Genomic DNA, 19,670 nt, shown 5'->3' on the forward strand with positions numbered 1-19,670 from the left:
CTGTCTTTGTTCAGTAGTTGCATTTCCCTGCTCTAAGTAAAAGAGAATCAGTGTGTTTTTCCCTCTTTTGCTAGGATTTGAACTCAGAAAGTAACAATTCCTCCCACTCTTTATCCTTTCTCTGGTGAGTCAGTGAGGCACCCTAGTCCCCCGTCAATGCAACAGTGCTTTGCTTTGCTTCACCCACCAATCTGGTAAATTTTTTCCTACTTGCTAAGACTTCTCTTTGTTTGGAACTTTAAAATGAAACTATTGCTAGGAAAATTATAAATAAAATTTATTGATAAAACAATGATTTTAAACAAGTTAATATTTTTAATATGTCAATACAAAATAATAAATTTAGAAGAATAACCTCTTTGGCACCATGAAAGCACTTTGCTATCTATGTAGATACCAACCTTTCAGTGTGTATAGCAACAGATTTTCCTCTGCCTATCCTATTATTAATTTCTTTAAATACTATTTTATATATGCGTTGATTAGTTTCTAGATATTTCAGAAAAGACTGCCTATCTCTATTAATGGTGTTATTTTTGAAGACATTCTTAAGGATTTTGCCTGGTACCTTAATTCTAATGGAATCCACACACAGACCCTGGGGTGACAGGGATTCAGGGCATAGTGGTAGTGTGGTATGTTACAGTTTGTTATCATACTGTCCATTAGACAAATTTTGTAGTTCCAATACTTATAAAGCACAGACTCACGCATACAAAGCCCTGGAGAGAATGTGCTAGTCCTAAAAACATAATGCCAATGTGGTGTACTCATTTCCAGATGGATTCATTTGGAATATTTGGCATGTAACTAAATTATTATAAGACCAAAGCATTTGAATTTGCTTTTAATTTTACCTTTGAATGTCCTATCCTATCTATATGTTCCAAATTGTAATACCTTAGATATATACTGTCCTTTACATATGCTTATTTGGTAAGTGGGGAAATAGGGTTACAGAAAAGAAAGGTAAACCTTTCTATACCAACTCGAAGACATTTCATTGAATTTTAGGAAAACAGAAACAATCCGTATTTTTAAACTGTTATTGTCATTCAGTATATAAGATGAAGTGCTAGACTTTCTGAACCACTTTAATTGTGGCTTAAACCACCATATTTATTAGCCTGATGTTACTACTCTTGGTGGTGATGCCACATGAAGGAAGGATGATACCTTTGACATGTATTGTAACTGGGTAATATGCAGCATGCAAAGTAAATCTGGAAACTGTGTCATCTTAGTTATTTTTAATTATTTCTACCACCAGTATATCTCTAAAAATGGAATTCTGAGAATACTGACCATAGAAATAGGTACAAAAAGGATATCTATAAAGCTACCCAGTTCTGAGTGTCCTGAAATCATCAAAACTTCATTATACTTAAAGCAAGCCAGTAAATCTCATAAAAGGGCATTTTCAGGAGGACAAGAAACAAAACGAGATTTTTGGAGGAAAGAATTACTTCATTAAATGTGCAAATCAGCAATCTTCAAGCAGTCCTAAGGATTGTGAAGTTTGCTTGGGCATCATCTGGGATAGATGAGTATCTGCACTTTCCTTTAATGAGCCTGTACAAACTGTACATTAATTTCATTATAAGCTATTTAAGGAGTAATGCAGAGCTGAAGACAAAGTATTTCCATTCCGCTAATGAAAACTAAGAGCTGTTAGAATTAACATAAAGCAGCATTTCAGCAAATTCGACTATCATGGTTGATCAATGTTGCTTGATTACAGAGTTAGATCAGCCTCATTTTCAAGTGATGTTCCTTTGTATTCAATGAATGTGCCAAAAGAGAAAAGATTTGTTCAGCTTAAAATGAAAGGAATTAATAACAAAATTTTAAGTGGCATTCAGAGCTTTATGGCTAATAATATTTTTCAGTTCCTTACTTTTGTTACACTTCATAATACTTGTTTTCTGCCACGTGTATCCAGTAACAAAAGAACAGCTCATACAGGCATTCTCCTATGCCCCTCTCTTGGCTGTATCCCCCCTATTCCAACCAGGTCACCTCTGTCCTCCCTGGATATTCCTCAGAGACTTCTGCAGGACTCATGGGAAGAAACCTATCCCCCAGTATTCATTGATTCTATCCTGTTAACTATCAATGATTTCTCTTAGGGCTTTTAAGTAAAAACAAGAAGATTCTTTAAAAGAAAAAAGTTAACAGTTGGAAAAGTGGGGTCATATGTTAGATGCTTTCAGAGAAACAAGGAACCTGTCATTTTATATCAAGAATGATTAATAACTAATTATCTGGCTTGAAATTAGAAAGTGATGGCAATCCTTGATTATGACTGGCAGACCCTGTGATTGCAGAAATGCGTTAGTCCATCTGGCGCTGCCTCTCGTTTTGTACTGACTGAGGAAGGTACACAATCCAACATTGACTCTTATTTTTCTAGGAATCCACCCCCCAAACTAAGGCAGCCTGAGCTGTGGTCAGCAGAATTCAATGACTTCATTAGCAAGTGAGTAACAATAGAGTCTTTAAGAAAAACCAAAGAGATACTATCCTGATATAATTGAATCTCCTCCTATTTCTTCTTTTCTGTTATTTTATTCAAAAGAAGCATCTGTAATGTCTTTTAAATGTTCAGTGAATTCATCATTACTCAAATGATGATCTTAGGCTCATGTTTATTCACTTATTGACAGTTATGCTTTTGCGGACACTTTGTCATGCATGGACACTTTCTCCTATTCACCTGATTTTGCAGGTATCTCTCAACATCTCCCACCTGCTCACCCAGGGTCTACTGAGCTAGTTGTTGATCCCTTCATTTATCTGCATCACTGATTCTCATTACAATCAGAGAATTTTCATTGCAGTCAGTGACTCAGATAATTATAGCTATAAAATGTTTATGCCTTTGAAATTCAGTAATCATTTTTATTTTGGCAAATATTTAGCACAAGTGTAGTGCCTCCAGACAATTGGCTAGAAGCTAGGAGTCAGCAGTTTCTACAAATCTGTCCCACAAATCTTTTATCACAATTTTTATTTTGCCTTCACCTTAAACAAACATAGATAAGGGATTACCTCTGGTTGTAAATGGGAGAGAGGGGTCATTCAGATTTGGTGTGCCAAACTCTACTCAGAAAATGCAGAAAGGGCAAAGAAAGTAGAGTAACCAGCCATATCATACACACTAACACTGGTTTCCCTACCAAGAGTATCTCCTTATTATCTAAAGATAAGAGGCTTAGATTTAAGAATGTGTGAAAACCTGAGAAGGATTGATAAATTTTTTTTAACGTTTTCACTTGACCGTGCATTACTAAACCTGTGCAATGTACTACATCATATGTAATAAACTGTAATCACATTTCTCAAATCTCTTAGGAGAATCACTGGTAACTTTGAAGGGACCCCTCACAATTCACAGTGTCTACCCCAGGGCTACAGATCAGTGGAACTCAGTGTCAGTGACATATTTGTCACAATTTCCCCTGTGAGAAACATTTCCTGGTTTTCACAAGCAGTATTCTGTCCTGTGTGTACTGTATTTTGTTCCTCTTCGTCTAGTAACATCGCCAATTTTATTTAGCTCACCGGTTTTGATGTCTTTCTCTCTAACTGAATGTGTCCCACTTGTCTCTGTAACTCCAGTCTAGCAGCGTGCCTGGTATGCATTAGCTATTTGATAAAGTTTTACTTGAATAAAACAATTTCATATGTGACTCTTCTGAATACATAGATGCAAGTACTACAAATATCAGAAATTGATGTATTGTGTTAAACCGAATGAAATCTAAGAGCACTCGTTCTTATTTTTAGACATTGTCATCTTTATTCCTTTAGCATATTTTAGCATCCCTGGGAAATATTTTTTTGGTTAAGGCCAATGAGATAAATTTCCAAATTATCCTCCCACGAGGATCAGCAATACCGATTAGAAATGGCACCGCTGAAGCCAAGGCATGAATTTCTTCTGCTGCTGTTTTTTTCTTGTTTTAATAACCCCAGATGACAGCCCAGTTTTCTCACAATCATCGATCCTCTAAATCTGAGGGTTGGAAGGGTCTTGGACAGTTGTACAGCCCAAACTTGCATCCAGAGCTTAAATCCTTCTCAAACATGTGCACTGAGCCACCGTCCAATTGGTGCATAAACATCACTACCCAAAATAACCATCCTTCCCATTCTTCGGCCCATTCTGCCTTGGTAAGCCTCGCTTATGAAAAGTTTTTTACACTGACCTGAAATCTGCTTCTCTCTTGATTCCACCAACCCATCCTAGGATTTTTTTCCCCCTTGTGGCCACTGAGTCAAATTCCTCTTCCAAATATTTGAAGATAGCCGTCACAGCTGATTAAACATCTTACGTTTGTTCAAATGCCCCTGTGATGTTGTGCCAGGTGCTGGCACCAGCCTTATCCTTTCTCATGAATGTGGTTCAGTCAAATGTATTGAGAGGTGTGATATGCGTTAGTACATCTACTATATGTCTTCAGAAAATACCTACTAACATGGAATTTAAACATCCTCAGAGGATTAGCCTTCTCAAATGGGTTAGCCGTTTTATCACACAAAAATAGGTCAATTGGAAGGCAGCATTCCTTAAGGGAAATGGAAAAGTTTGTTTTAATTTTAGATAAGCATTAAAACTGTAATGACTTCATTGTCATTTATCTTTAGCTACTGACTGGTACAGGAGACCTTGCTGTGGAGACAGTTTAATTATCACTATGTGATAGTGCTTGCTGGGGGACAAGGGAAGAGGTATTCAGTTGAAAGTTGGTATCACTACAGCATAATCACTCACAGATGTGTGCACTTGCACGAACATTCATCTCATCATATTGCAGTTTAATATTTTTTGAGATGTGCTTGGGCTGAGCATTTATGGAGCATTGCTCTCTTATGAGAGTCATTCTTTAGGAATATGAATAATAGTTTCAAAACTCACTTATCTAATAATTGCATGTTCTTTTTTGCCAGTGCAGGTGTTTGACTAAAGATTATGAAAAGCGTCCAACAGTGTCAGAGCTTTTACAGCATAAATTCATTACTCAGATTGAGGGCAAAGATGTGATGTTGCAAAAACAACTAATGGAATTCATTGACATCCATCAGTGCACGGGAGGCACAGAAAAGGCCAGGTAATCAAACAATATCTTGACTTCAAAAGTCCAAAAATTATCTAAAGACTCTGAACAGTTTTACAGTGCGATAATTGTTAAGGTGAAAAACAAACTCATTTGATTTCCCTGGTTGTAATTTGGAGGCAATGGGGTACTCGCATGAAAAGTGAGTGTCACATGTTGAGTTGCATCTTGATATTGGTAAAATTACGAGTGGCATTTTTTAAACAATTTCATCAGAACAAAGAATATAAACTTCAATAGATCCTTCGTATTGGATCCTTAGTATTGGTATATATTTTCTTGTATATTCTGCTCTTCTATAAAGTAAGATATCTTAGATTTTGGATTTCAAAAGGAACATAAAACTTGAAAGACTTTTTGACACTATCACTGTTAGTATCATTTTCCTTGGTTAAATTATATTTTAAAATCATTTTTAATATCTCTCATCATGCTTCCTATTTGGGTTTTTAATTATGTATGTTTATTTTAGGAAATTTAGAAGATACAGAGAGGTGCACAAAATAAAATTAATCAAGTATAACATTTTAATTTATAACCTTCCTATAATTATATTAATACATTTTTAAAACAAAATTAGAATAATACTTATATGTGTTCTGAAGCCCGTCTTCTTTCACTAAATAGTAAATATCCATGTCTTTAAATATCCTTCTACCATAAATTTTTTAATAGCTGGACTGTCTGACTATTCAATCATTGATTTAAATAATTCTCTATTATTAGACATTTCAGTAGTTACAAATTGTTTTTACTCTAACAAGTAACACTGTAATGAACAGAGTTGTACACAAATCTCTTATCCTTTCCTTAAGATGAATTCCTATAGATAGTACTAAGTCCAAATGTAGTCTTTTGTAATTTAAATTTATTCTTGAGAATCCTATTAGTTTCATCTCAGGAGCATATTACTATTTAGGGAGTTGGGGGAAGTGGATAGAAAATAGAACATGACTTATTTGAATTCCTGTTGCAAGTAACTCCTATTTGTTTAATGCCACACTGTGTTAGGACTTTACATAATCTCATGTGACTTTACAACTCTGAGGAAAACATTTTGCTGTAGCATTTTCATAGCTGAGAAGTACTGAAGGTTACAGAGGTTAATGAAACTTGTACAAGGTTGCACAGGTCATGAATGACTTGCAGCGATTCAAATCCTGGTCCCAAAGCCCAAGCTTTATTCATAGGAGCAAGAGGCCTAATGATTGTAGATGATCTCAGGAGATAAAAATCCTTGCCTAAGTGAGTTTGCAACCTTGCTGCAGAGACAGAACTAGTATACCTTTAATAAGGAAAAAAAGTTGTGAGTGGAATTAAGTGACAAAAGGAAGGACGCAGGTGTGTGGTTTATAGCATGGAGGAGGTCATGAGTTCATCTGTGCCCATCTTTTGATCTTTGTGTGAATGCAGCAGCTCCCTACTCTGCCACAACCCCGTCCTTCCCCAAACAACCAACCCAACAAAATAAACAGGAATTGAGGTGTACCAACATTGTGTAGGGTGTTCAATGACAAGAACTATGAGGGATCTGAGATTTTACCCTACTTGTAAGCTACCAAGTTGGCCTACCCCAGTTTCTTGAATGCTGGCAGAAGACACAAGACTCATGGATCTGAGACAAAAGACTGTATTGCTCACAGCTGAGCTGGAACATGAGTTTTATGTTCCCAATGGCTGTCTCTGCCCACTGAGTCCTAGGGGAGATGTGGATTGGCCTAGGTGGATACTGTATGCACAGGGTGCTTGCTCGTAGCTGTAGAACCCTGATCTTGGGAAACTCCAATCTTTTAAAAAGGCTGCTAGCATACGTGCTTAAATTTTGCCTTGGAGGAGAAATTATCTTCACCATCCCAGACACCAAATAACACTTCCATCTGTCCTAGAGGGAGACAATATTTTTAATTTACAAGGCTATTTGCTATACAAACATCATTAAAAATATAGTCTGGAACAAAAGCTAACACAAGACATGCAGAAATGTGGGATACCCATGGAGAATTGTCTCCCAGAATTCAAACATCTTAAGAATGGTGGAACAACACAATATTTACATTCTAACCTGGTACTCTAAGTTTCAGTTTTAAAAAATTGTTGAAAACTGCTATATATTGGACACTGTGTTAGGCTCAATACTTCTGATTCTGGGTCACAATCTATATTCTTGTTTATTCTGTTAAGAATTCAGAATATGCTTTCAATATAGGAATTCATGCCTTACTCAATTATGGAAATTTTTCAGTTATTATTCTTTTAAATATTCATTCTTTTTATTTTTTATTCCTGAGAGACAAATGTCAGAACTTCCTAATTTATCTTACATGTCTTATAATTTCTCTTTCATGTTTGTTACACATTTACCAATCTCTGCTACATTCTGGATGAATTTTTCAGAATTGTTTTTCAATTCACTAATGCTCTCTTAGAACTGGATCTAGTCTAGAAGTTATCCTATATATTGATTTTTTATGCCGATGTCCATGTCAACATCTATATTTCTAGAATTTCTCACTGCTTTTTAAAATGTTTTTTAACCATTTTGTTGTTTATTCATATCTGACTTTTTATATCTGGCTAGTCATTTTTGGCTGTTCATATCTGGCTAATTTTTTTTCTTTTTTTGTGAATTTAATTGTTTTTTTTTTCTCTTTGACCCTAAGCATACTTTTTAACTGTCACTTTCAGTTTTGCATTTCAATGTGGGTGACTTGTCCTGATTACTAAGTTCATTTGTTTAATATTTGGTTTCCATATATGGTTTAGAATTTTAGTTTGCTCTTCCATCGTGAGTGGGAGGTCTTTTGTTTTGCCTTTCCTTTCTTTCTGCATTTTCTTCTATGTTGGAGGCTTTGCCTCTGCTATAATCTGGCTTCCAGATTCCCTAGTACAAAGCCTTCTTGCCTATCATGATTTGAAGGATATTGCGGATCTAGTCACTGAGCCAGTCGAAGTAGACCTCGTGTCTCTGTCCTGTCCTGCGATCTTGAGCAACTGGCTCCATATAAAAGAAGAAGGTTCAGATTTTTTTCAGTTTTATCTTCTAGACAAAGGGCCCCCAGTTCAGCCCCCTTTTTCCACCAAGCCTAGGTCAGGGCCTTCACTGTGAGTTGGGTGTTTTGGCTGCTTTACCCTCCAGGACTCCTCTGCCTATTTCTGGTGCTGGACTTTGAGTCAGCCTGTAGTTTCTGCCCTCTTACCCGAAGTTTATCTAATCCATTATGTCCAATTTAGAGAATGTATTTGTCTTTTAAATTTTATTTAAACACTTTTTAAAAATATTTTATTTTTTACAGTGTATATGTGAAGGGTGTGGGAGTGGAATGTGAATCATTACACATGATACTATTTTGACCACGGATCTTAGTCGACAGTCAAAGAAGAATGAAAGATTTTCTTGCTTTCAACATTCATATACTAGTTCCAAAGTGTGAGACGTATTTAGGCAAAAGAAAAGAGGCTTAGATGTGCCACTGGCAACACATTGGGCAAAAGTAGCCTTCTGGAAGGTCATGAATGGTTTGGTTTGTCACAGTTCCTGAGATTGGTAAAATTGATCCAAAATGTCAACGTAGCTGACTCAAAGCTGTCATTTTTTGTACATGATATTATCTTTGGAATTGAATTGAGGTATGTTCTTGGCAGGATAATTTTTAAAAAATTAAATTTTCAGCTTTAAAGAAAACTGTCCTAATATAAATTGAATGCAAACTGAGTACTTTGAAATTCCTTATTTGAGGGTTGTGGGGGCAGGGTGTTGTTGGGAGATATTGTGGAATGGACACAAGAACTTTCTATTATAAGTCAAGGCCTGAATATAACCAATCACTCTTCTAACTTATTCAACTATTCTGAGGCATGAAGACTTATATGCGTATACAACCACTGCTTCTGCTAACTGAAGCAAATGACGAGCTTCATAAGTTTGGAAAGGAGAGCTTTAGTTCTCGTAAAGGGTTGCAGCCTGTCGGTGGCCCCTCCAGCAGGCTGGGAAGCAGAGCCTCTGGCCAGAAGCCAGAAACACGTGCTTTGAGGGAGCCAGGATGGGAACAGGAATTTATGCTGAGTGGGGCGGCCAAATATAAACATTTAACAAGCTATAAGAGGAGTCATGAATATGTATGAAAGGAGAAATGTGCACATGCTCAATCAAACTTGATGCCCCTTTATGGGGTCCATGTTTAGAAAACAGCTGCCCTCTAATGTCAAAGGTGAGGCAGAGGACATGAAAAACTGCCTGTGTGTGTGTTCTGCAGACTGGCTACAACCACTCAGTGGTTGGTGGTCTCTCATCAGGAAAGAATGCTGGTCACTTGCGGTGCTGAACCTGCAGATAGGGAGGAGTGGATCATGAGTTTGGTTTCTGTTTAGCCCTTAGGGAATAAAGCCTGACGGCTGTAAGCAAGGAAGGGGGTATAACAAGGCATGTCTGACCTCCCGTCCTGTAATGGCCAGGAGCTCAGTTTTAAGGTTTCTCTGGGGTCTCCTTGGCGAAGAGGAGTTCCATTCAGTGTGGGGAGGGGGAGAGGGGCAGCTTAGGATTTCATTTTAGTTTACATTTTTATGATACACTGCTTAATGTTAGAGTACAGCAGACTGGATCAGGAGAAACTTGAAGTATAAAATATTTTAAAAGAAAATTTTACTGTTGATTCAGTATTTTAAAATATCCAACTATCTGATTTAATGGGAATAGATCAAAGTCATATGTTATTGAAATGTGCTATTCAGCATTCTTAAAGAAAAACAACACAAGCCAACTTAAAAAGAAAAGCAATTTAGTGAGCAGTACTGGCTGGAGAACAGAGAGGAAGGCGGACAGCCCGGCTTAGGCATGAGAGAAGGAAGCAGGGGCTTCAAGTACCTTCCTCAGGAACTGCCAGCTACAAGGCTGCCACTGCGACACACTCACCTGCCCGACTATTTCCTGCAGCAACGCTGGTTTCTTGAATGCCACAACCACCTCCAAATATTTGTAAACTGACTCTGAGCTTTGTGTCACTCCCCTGAACCTCTAAGTTCCATGATGGACCATCTGATCCCCCAAGCACAGGTGACAGGCCCGTGCTCTGGGTGAAAGTGGGTGATGCGAGACCCTGGGTCCCATCTCACTTCCAACTTCTGTGTGAGAGGCAGAGTCCTACCTCCCAGCCATTGTGGAATTTCTCCTCAAATCAGAAGGGTATTTTTGAGCTGCTGAAGCAATGGGTGGTTACCCATTACATGGAACATTTAAACAGGTTCCTAAAATTCTTTCTTTTATATATCTTGAACATGTACCTAAAAATATTGCCTTAAAAGCTATGATTTGCATTCCTTGTAAATAAAGGAAAAATCTAGCCCAGCATCTGCTTAAATGATAATCTATTCCAAATGAAAACCTCTTTTTTTGGTAGTTATATTATTAACATGTTATTGTTTTAAATTTCTTTTGTATTTTATATGCAAAGTGAAATAACTTTTTTTTTCTTTTTTTCCTAAGAAAGTATGTCTAGGTAGAAATAACTTGAAGATTTAACTGGATACCCTCAATATGTTGGTGGTGATTAACTCTGATATTTATAAATTATTATATTTTACATGTAATCTCATAGGAGCAGAAAGGATTTAGTAATTCAAGCACTGTTGTTTCTTAGACCAAAAGTACAGGCTGTATTTGTGGTGCTGTTGCAATCAGTCCTCTTGTCCCAGCAAATAAAAGTGAGTTTCAGGCCAGAATTTAAGGCACCTTTGAGACATCTCTCAAAGAATTAACAAATGAAAGGCAAACTAAAAAATTGATTAGCCATTCAGTGTTAAAGTGCCTGGCTCAAGCTGTCAGTTCTTTATTAGGTGTGGGACTTAATGCAATGTAAATTTGCTCAAGTAGGATTTTGATTTTACAAAACAAAACGATAAACGGAGGAAGCAGAAAAATCAATAGGAAGGAATAATAGGGCTCTTTCACGTGACACAATGCATGACTCCATTTTACTTTCCACTTCCAGGCGAGATAATTTTGCTCTAATGGCTGTGACTATGTCGTGGTGAGAATTATTCACCCTTTGGAACATTTACTCCTTTTCCTTAACATATGGGATTTTAAAAATGCTATCCCCGCTGTTCTTCTAATAACCGTGTTTTCAATCCCCATCTCCACATGACTGTTTGAAAGACGTTTCCAACTCAATGTGTCCAAAATTGAACTTAGGCTATTCCACCCAAAATTCGTTCTTTGTTCCCTTTCTTGTCAATGACATCACCACTCATTTCATTATGCCAACCAGAAATCTAGGGATTATCCTGAGGTATTACTGGCTCCTACTATCTGATTTTAGTCCAAAGCAAGACTAAATTTCTTACTCCCCCACTAAACCCAATACCAGTTGGGATATAATCTTTGCTACTGTAGTAATCATGGATTGAGACAGACACTAGGCATTTGCCTTCCTCTATGGTCATATAGCACTTTGTCCATACTTTAGTCAGAGACCTGGGATCAAGTCTTCATCCTGCCAGGTACTAGTCTTGTGACTCCTTGCAAGTTACTGAACCTCTCTTACACCCAGTTTTGCCTTGCTTATGAAACAAGGACACCACACCTGTCCAATGAAGGCGTGAGTATAAATAAAATAACATCTAAAAAGCATGAAACACCTGCACAATGTTAGCAATGATCATCATTTTATAGATAAATGCATGTACCTATATTTCATGAATCTTAATCATCTTTGTATCTCCAGTGCTGAAGTTCAGTACTTCGTATGTATTAAGTGCTCAATAAATTTATATCAGTTGAGATCTGGAAAAGAAAGCCTTGATTTGGCTTTATATATTCAATAGACACAATTAATTTAGCTATTTGTTACTTTACCATGAGAAAAATTGGAGAAGCAATTAACATGGAAGGTTTTTATTTTTTGAAAGAAGATTTAAAATTTCTTTTTCTAAAGAAAACTTCTTTAATAGTTCTTTTTTATAGTTCTCTTGCTGGATTGGGGCAGAAACTATTATACATTTACATGCTTCTGTAAGAAATAATAGAGAGACCTCACGTACTCTCTACCCAACTTCCCTCTATGGTTACATTTTGCAAACTATCTAAATACCATTTTAAGTCAGTATTTCACTCAAATTTAATAGGAGAAAAAGAAACAAGTGAAAATGAAGAAGTTGTTGAAGTTCAGATAAGTGCTCATCTTCCTTCACCTCAAAAGTTCTTGGATTTTGCTAAAATTTAAAGGTTAGATTCATTTTGATTCCATTCTAGGCAATATCTGTTATCTCCTTGCTCTGAAGGATGAAATCAACACAGTTACACAGCCTCTTACCTCCTTTATCATCACCTCCTGGTATTGTTACACTATCCTTTTACTTTGTCAAGGTTAAGCATTTGTAGTCTGTCTGTAACTATAATTTCTAGGATTTTATAGTCTTTTTTCTGTATTTAAATGGCTCCAGTGCTCACCCCAGTCTTTTTTTTTTTAAACCATACTCTTTCCCTTTTTTACTTTGTTATTTTAATTATTCTTTTGGGTAGCTAAATTGTGTCATCTCATGTTTATTTCCAGAAAGCCTCAAACCCTGAATGCTGGAGTGTGAAGCTCAGTTTAGTTAGGTCAGCGGTATGCAGGTGAACCTTTCTTTTCCTCACAATGTTACAGCTGACCACCTCTTTGGCAGCGTTGGTGCTGTGCTTCCCGAAGCACAGCAACACGACTACCCCTGTTCGTGGCTGGCTGTCCTGTCAGGAGGCCCGTGAGGTTTTCGGGAACTTTGCCCAGCTGGGTCTGGTCCATGTCAGTTTACTCATGTCCCAAGGTGCGCGGGAGTGGTTCCCACCAACCCATGAGAAACCAGCTGAATCTTCCTTCTGGTCTCTTTCATTTTGTTTGTTTAAGCAGGTACGTACTCTGTCTGTAAATTTAGCTGTGCTTATCCTACGTCTTGTTGCTTTTCTGTCATGATTTTATTTTTTCATACGTTTATTCATTTCTTTTCTGAATTCAACCAGCTCAGTTTTCATCTCTTTCTATTGGCTTGTAATTTCTTTATTAAAACTTTGTACTTTCTCATGGATATTTTTGGTATTTAAGGGAGAGACCATATTGGAAATGTCTTGGAAGGACATAAGTAGTACCCATAAGTAGTAGGGGTGGTGTGATAGTGTGATAAATATATTACTTTTCATCCATGGTTCCTGGCTCATAACTCCCTTAGCCCTTGTATTTCCCAAGTGACTGGAATAATAAGCATATCTTTTGTTAAAGTAGTTGATCTTTTGTCCTTGGTTCCTGAAACAGCTTTGGAACAGCTTCAGAGTGACAAAGGTGAAAGTCTTTCCCTGTAATGTTCGGGTATTCTAGGCCTCAGGCGCAGGAAACAGCATCTCTCTCTCTAAACTTTCCACCTGCTCCTTTTTCTCTCCAAGATAGGCCATAAAAACTAAAAGTGTCATCTTCCCCCACCTTTCTGTCTTGGAGCTGGCCATAACAAAATTCTCAGACCTGCCTGCCCCACACCTGGGAGGAAGGACGCTGCACAGAGAGGCCAAGAAGGATCTGAACAGACAGGCCTTGCTGGGTTTTCCCACTCAGCCCATTAGTATTAGATCAGATCTTTTTTGTCTAATCACATTTCTGCATGGCTGTCCATGCTTCAATCATGCCTATCCAATGATGTCTCCATGAAAGGGCCAAGAGGATGTGTGGAGGCTTAGAGAGAGGTGAACCATGCTCTCCAGAGGTCATGAAGGCTCTGTGCCCCTTCCCACATGCCTTGCCCCATGCATCTCTTCATCTGTATCCTTTGTAATATCCTTTATGATAAAACAGCAAATGTAAGTGTCTTTCTGAGTTCTGCGAGCCGCTCTGGCAAATTAATCAGACTCAAGGAGGGGGTTGTGGGAACCCTGGTTTATAGCTGCTTGGTCAGAAGCACAGGTAAAATTACCTGGGGCTTGCGATTGGCATCGGAAGTGGGGAGCAGTCTTGTGGGACTGAGCCTTTAACCTTTGGGATCTGACAGTATCTCCAGGTAGGCAGTGTCAGAATCGAACTAGGTTGGAGGACGCCTAACTGGTGTCCACTGCTGGATCGATTGCTTGCTTGATGTGTGAAAACCCCACACATCTGGTCTCGGGAAAATGCTGTGTTGATTGTGGTGTGAGAGCAGAGGAAAATCAGTTTGTGTTTTCAACACAGGTGGCCCATGTTGTGCAACTCCAGGAGGTGCCATTCATATCACATTCCACGTCAATGCCCTTACCCCAGAGCACATACATAGAATACTAGACGGTTGCCCCCTGGAGTTGTGCAGTGTGGACATGCAGATCAGGAGCCTGGGAAAATTCTGAATACCTTAGCTTTACAACCCAGAATGGATTACCATCTGTGATATTAGCCATGTACACGTGATTTCAGCCCAACTAGAGAACTGGATAGAGTAAAATGCTATCCCTGGTTTATTGTTTATGATCGGGGTCCTGTTTAGCCTGAAAACTTTTGTCCTCCTAAGTACTTCACCTTAGATTGAATTCACATAAAATGCATTCAGCAAATCTGCACATGGGTGAAATCCTGTCATGCTTCTCTGAAGTTCATGTGCACTGATTTATTAGTTATATCTTTGGTATCTTCAGAATCATTCAATGGGAGATTGTTTTTTATTAGTAGTTAGTATTAAAATACACTAAATACAAAGAGGGAAATTTTAATTTTATCAGCTATAAAGATAACTTTACAAATTATGAAAGTTTGGATCAGATTCCCCAAATCCTGTGATGTTAATGTTTCCAATGATGTTTTAGAAATCGTTAACTACTTTACTGATGGCATTATCCATTTTTAGCTATATTAAATTGACTCAATTCTTTACTTGTTTTTAAAATATGTGTACATTTTCTTGTAGTTTTATAATTATTTAAAGAGGTTTCTGAAAACTATTGCATTTGATTTCATGAAATAAAAATAACATGAGTTCAAAGATATCTGTACTTAAATAGAGAAATAAAACACATTTTACTAAAAGGAACAAGATTTTCCAAAAAATTCTGGGTATCTATCTTTTGCCCTTTAAAAAATATTTACTGTATAGAGAAAAGAGGTCCATGTAAACAACCTAAGGGATTATTAGGAGCCTTAACCTACCTTATAAAAGTGCCAATAAATACTGCAACATTGCCTTCGTGTTTCTCTTCTTGCAATTTAGCAGTGCCTAGGATTTGACTGAATCCATTTTTGCTATTGTTGCCCTAAGAAAAGATACATTTGCATAGAATTATATTTGCTATTGAATTCTGCAGTGCCCCACAGGAGGCAGGACACTGCATATAGATGATCATTTTTTTTCTTTTTGCAGTGAAACGAGATGCATGGGTTGAATGGCATGTTTTCCCCTGGTGCTTTCACATTTTTAATCCTCTAAATAGATTTTTGTCATCATGTCAAAGGTCTTAGTTATAAATCTATTTATAGTAAGTTACTGGAAAAAAATTGTGCTCTAAAGTAGAGAAAACTTTTAGCCATTTTTTTAAACGGGAAGGGAGAGAAATATTTTTTAAGGATAGTAGTCAGGGTTTACAGCAGAATATTCCAGTCTTTGAATAGAATTCAAAATGACATGCCCACCTCACTCCTTACTGCCAGGCACATAAAGCTTTATCTCTGGCTGCTCAGATGCCCTAATCTTGTTTGCTTCCCCATTTATTTTTTCAGTCTCTGCAAAAAAAAAAAAAGTGCTATATTTAACAGAATTTTTAGTTTTGGAAGATTCTGATTCACTTTGAAGTTAGCTATTATACATTTATGTAAATACAGGTGAGTTTTTTAAAAGCAAAAAATCTGAAGTTAACATTCCCAATGATATATCAAAAAGAGAGAAAGAGGCTGGAAGCGATGCTGTGTATAATCCCAGCACATTGGGAGGCTGAGGGAGAAGAATCACTTGAGACCAGGAGTTAGAGACCATCCTGGGCAGCATAGTGAGACCCCAACTCTATAAAAAATTTTTTTAAAAAATTAGCCAGGGGTGGTGGTACATGTCTGTACTCCTAGTTACTTGGGAGGCTGAGGTGGGAGGATCACTTGAGACCAGGAGTTCAAAGCTGCAGTGAGCTATGATCTCATGACTACACTCCAGCCTGGGCTACAGGGCAAGACCCCATCTTTTAAAAAAGAGACAGAGAGAGACAGAGAGAGAAAGACAGGGAAGTAAGTAAATATCTAACCATGACAATTCCAGTCTTGGGAATAGAAATTGAATATTATTATTTCATGGTTAACTTATATAGATTGAGTTCCCTTCAAAAAATTATATATATGATAGACATATATATGTGTATGATATATATGCATGTTTGTATATGTGTGTATACATATTAATTAAAAGCCTGACTTCACCTGGTCAGCCCAGACTAAAATCTGGGTGTTGTTCCCTGTCCATGGAGGATAGTGTAGTTCTCCTGTAGTTTTTCAAATAGGGTAATAGGGTCGAGAGTGGTCATGCATTCTATGGGGGACAATGCTAAATTTGATATGCCTATTTAAATACCAAAGTAGGGTTATCAAGTAGGTCATTGGATATTGTAGTCTGGACCTCAGGGGAGAAGCCCAAGTTGGATGTAGTGTTTTGAGTCCTTTGCTTATAGAAGTATTCGATGTCATGGCATTGGGTGAGGTCACTGAACATGGCGTTGAGAAAGAGAAATGAAGGGGGCCCAGAGCAGAGCTCTGGGAGAGAGCAATATTTAGGAACTATCAGAAGAGCCAGAATGGGAAATTGAGGGAATGTAGCCCCAGAGGAAGGAAGAGCAGAGAATGTGGTCTACTGCAAACCACATGAACTAGTATTTCAAGGAGAGAATAGTGAATTCTGCCAAACAGTGCTGAAAATTCAAGAAAAATAGTGAATTTGAGCCACACAGAGTTCTTTAATGACTTTGACAAGAGTATCTCAGCAGAGTGGGGTGAGATAGAAGAGAGAGGGGAGGTGAGGAAGAAGAGACGGGGAATATGAACTACTCTTTTAAGAAGCTCAGCTATAAGGGGATGAGAGATGGGGCGATAGCAGGGAAGGATGGAGGATGAAAGGAAAGCTGTTCAAAGGTGGGGGTACGAGAGCAGCGCTGCACACTGATGGAAGGAAGTGGAGGTGATACCTGTGAGAGGGTGTCATTACCATAGTGAATCCTGGAGAAAGCAAGTGCACAGGTAGAAGCATTAGCCTTTGCTCAAGGCAGGGACAGTTTCTGCACTGGAACCAGAAAGGAGGCAGAGAGAGTAAGTTGATGCAGAAATGAAATTCTTTCTACTTGTTTATAATTGCTCAAGGAAGTATGACTTATGATCATCAGCTGAGAGTTCTGTGACATCCCTACAGAGGAGTGTAGGAGGACTGTCTTTTTACTGTATTTTCTAGGTTTTCCACAAAGACCATGCATACTTTTATAATCAGAGAAAAGAATATAAAAATTTATATTCTTTGACCCAACATTTCTCCTTCTAGAACTTTGTCTCAAGGAAAAGAACAAAAATTTTTGTACAAATATATTTATTATGGAGTTATTCATAATAGCAAATAAAGGGAAGTGTACAACGAACAATAGAAAGATGCTTACATGAGTCATGGACTCTCCTTTAAAGAGAAAACCATGTAGACATTAAAATGAAATTTTTGAAGAATACTTAATGACATGGCTAGGACTCGACATGTTAAGTAAAATCACGATCTGCAAAGCTATGCTGTCAATATGACACCAAATTTCTAAAGAATCAAAAATTTTAAAAAATATGCAGGCATAAAAAAAGAATAAAAGGAAACAATTAAAATGTTAATAGTGGTTAGCTCTGGGTGATGGAGTTATAAGTGATTTTTTTTCTTCTTATACCTCTTGGCATTTTTCAGTTTTTTGTTTTAGAAAGAAGGTGTATTCTTTTTATACTTCGGAAAAAATAATGTAATACAAACAATTGCACATACTTCAGTGACCCAGGATGACATATAATGATTCCTGGAAGAGGTGCACTACACAATTTCCCCAGCCACTAACCAGACTACTTTTCTGTAATGGCGTTTGTCCTGCAGATGCTTGTAACCGTGCTGGTAATGCAACTCTGTGTATGGAAGGAACCATGATGCTCCCTCTTTGTAACAAAATTCTACTTACAGAAACTGTATCTCTTCTCTGCTCTTTTACTTGTCTTTAAGCTAAGATTGGAGAGAAGAAAGATGTTAGGAATTCTTGGCAGATGGAGAATAACTATCAAATATTCCTGCAAACACAGATGTTGCATTTATTTCAACATCTAAAAAACAGGTCACTCTATCTAGAATGATATACAGCACAGAGAAGTCACATTTACAGTATAAGCACACAAAATTTCCCAGCACGCAATTCTTTTCTTCAGCCTCCAGACATCTGATTTCTTTTCAAGAGCATATAGATGCACTTTCCCTAGCCCGGAACCACCCAAAAGGGATTTCTGTATGGTAGATGTTGCTTAAAATTTGTTAATAGACTTCTTAAAGTTATTCCTCTTAATAGGTGAGATCGTGCCTATTGTCCAAGTCATAAATAAAGGATCATATGTTGCTTCTTCATGCAAGTTGCTTCTTAGTTGTAAATTAAAATTTATACCAGAGTATATCTTTTCTTTTGTTGTTTGAGTAGGAAATCCATGCATATTGAAATAGTTCAAAAGTGTTTCAGTGAAAAAGTCATCTTCCCCGCAATGTCTCTCCCCAGTGGCAGCCAGTGTACCCAATTTCTTGTATATATTTCTAGAGAGTCTATTTATATTCAAGCAAATAACTGGAGCATTAATGGAAAACTTAACAAGGCCCTTAAACATCATTTAATATTCTCTATGACTATATCAAAAACATCAAGGATGGTGGTCAGAGAAGCTTATAATGTTGGAAACCACTGAAAATTAGAGGTCAGACAGAATTTAATATTTTTCTGAGATAAGTAAAAGTATAAGTGGGGAAAAGAACTCAATTCCCATACCTCTTCCGCCAACACATCAAATGCATTAAATGAGGCATGTAAGTGGGTGACCATACAGAAAAATGCTAACCTAGTCTGCTACTAGCTTGTAAGTTTTTAATGTAATACTAGATATTTCATGGTATAATTTTAAAAAATAGTTTCATTCTCCCACTTATAAAGCATGCATTGATCTTTAATACATATATTTTTTAAATGGATTGTCTATCTTGTGAACCACAGATCATTGATAATGTTTGCCATCCCTCCCCTCCAAACTCTTCTCCAGATGTTTCTCCAGATGTTTTGCCCCTCGTAGGGTCAGTGACCTGGCTCCCAGCCAAATCTGGCTTGCCACCTATTTTTATAAATGAAGTTTTATTAGAACACAGCTATGCTTATTCATTTACATATTATCTGTGGTTGTTTCCATACCACAGTAGCAGGGTTGAGTAGTTGTAACACAAGTCGTATGGGCTACAAACTTGAAAATATTTTTTATCTGGCCCTTTACAGGAAACGTGACCTAGAGTATGGAATCTTGGTTATGGTAATGAATGGGCAAGAAGCATTAGAAAAAAGAAAAA

The 19,670-nt window shown here is 37.4% G+C and overlaps 1 protein-coding gene across 1 annotated transcript in view; it reads left to right on the plus strand.

Annotated features, from left to right (window-relative positions):
- MYO3A (myosin IIIA) overlaps positions 1 to 19,670 on the plus strand; it is a 199,255-nt gene that overhangs the window by 54,137 nt on the left and 125,448 nt on the right. The window contains exons 9-10 of the mRNA XM_045535110.1: positions 2,414 to 2,479; positions 4,959 to 5,114. Coding sequence (XP_045391066.1) covers positions 2,414 to 2,479; positions 4,959 to 5,114 — 222 coding nt within the window. The remainder of the gene's footprint in view (positions 1 to 2,413; positions 2,480 to 4,958; positions 5,115 to 19,670) is intronic.

The sequence above is a fragment of the Lemur catta genome, chromosome 1 (assembly GCF_020740605.2).
Source record: "Lemur catta isolate mLemCat1 chromosome 1, mLemCat1.pri, whole genome shotgun sequence".
Classification (NCBI taxonomy): Eukaryota; Metazoa; Chordata; class Mammalia; order Primates; family Lemuridae; genus Lemur; species Lemur catta.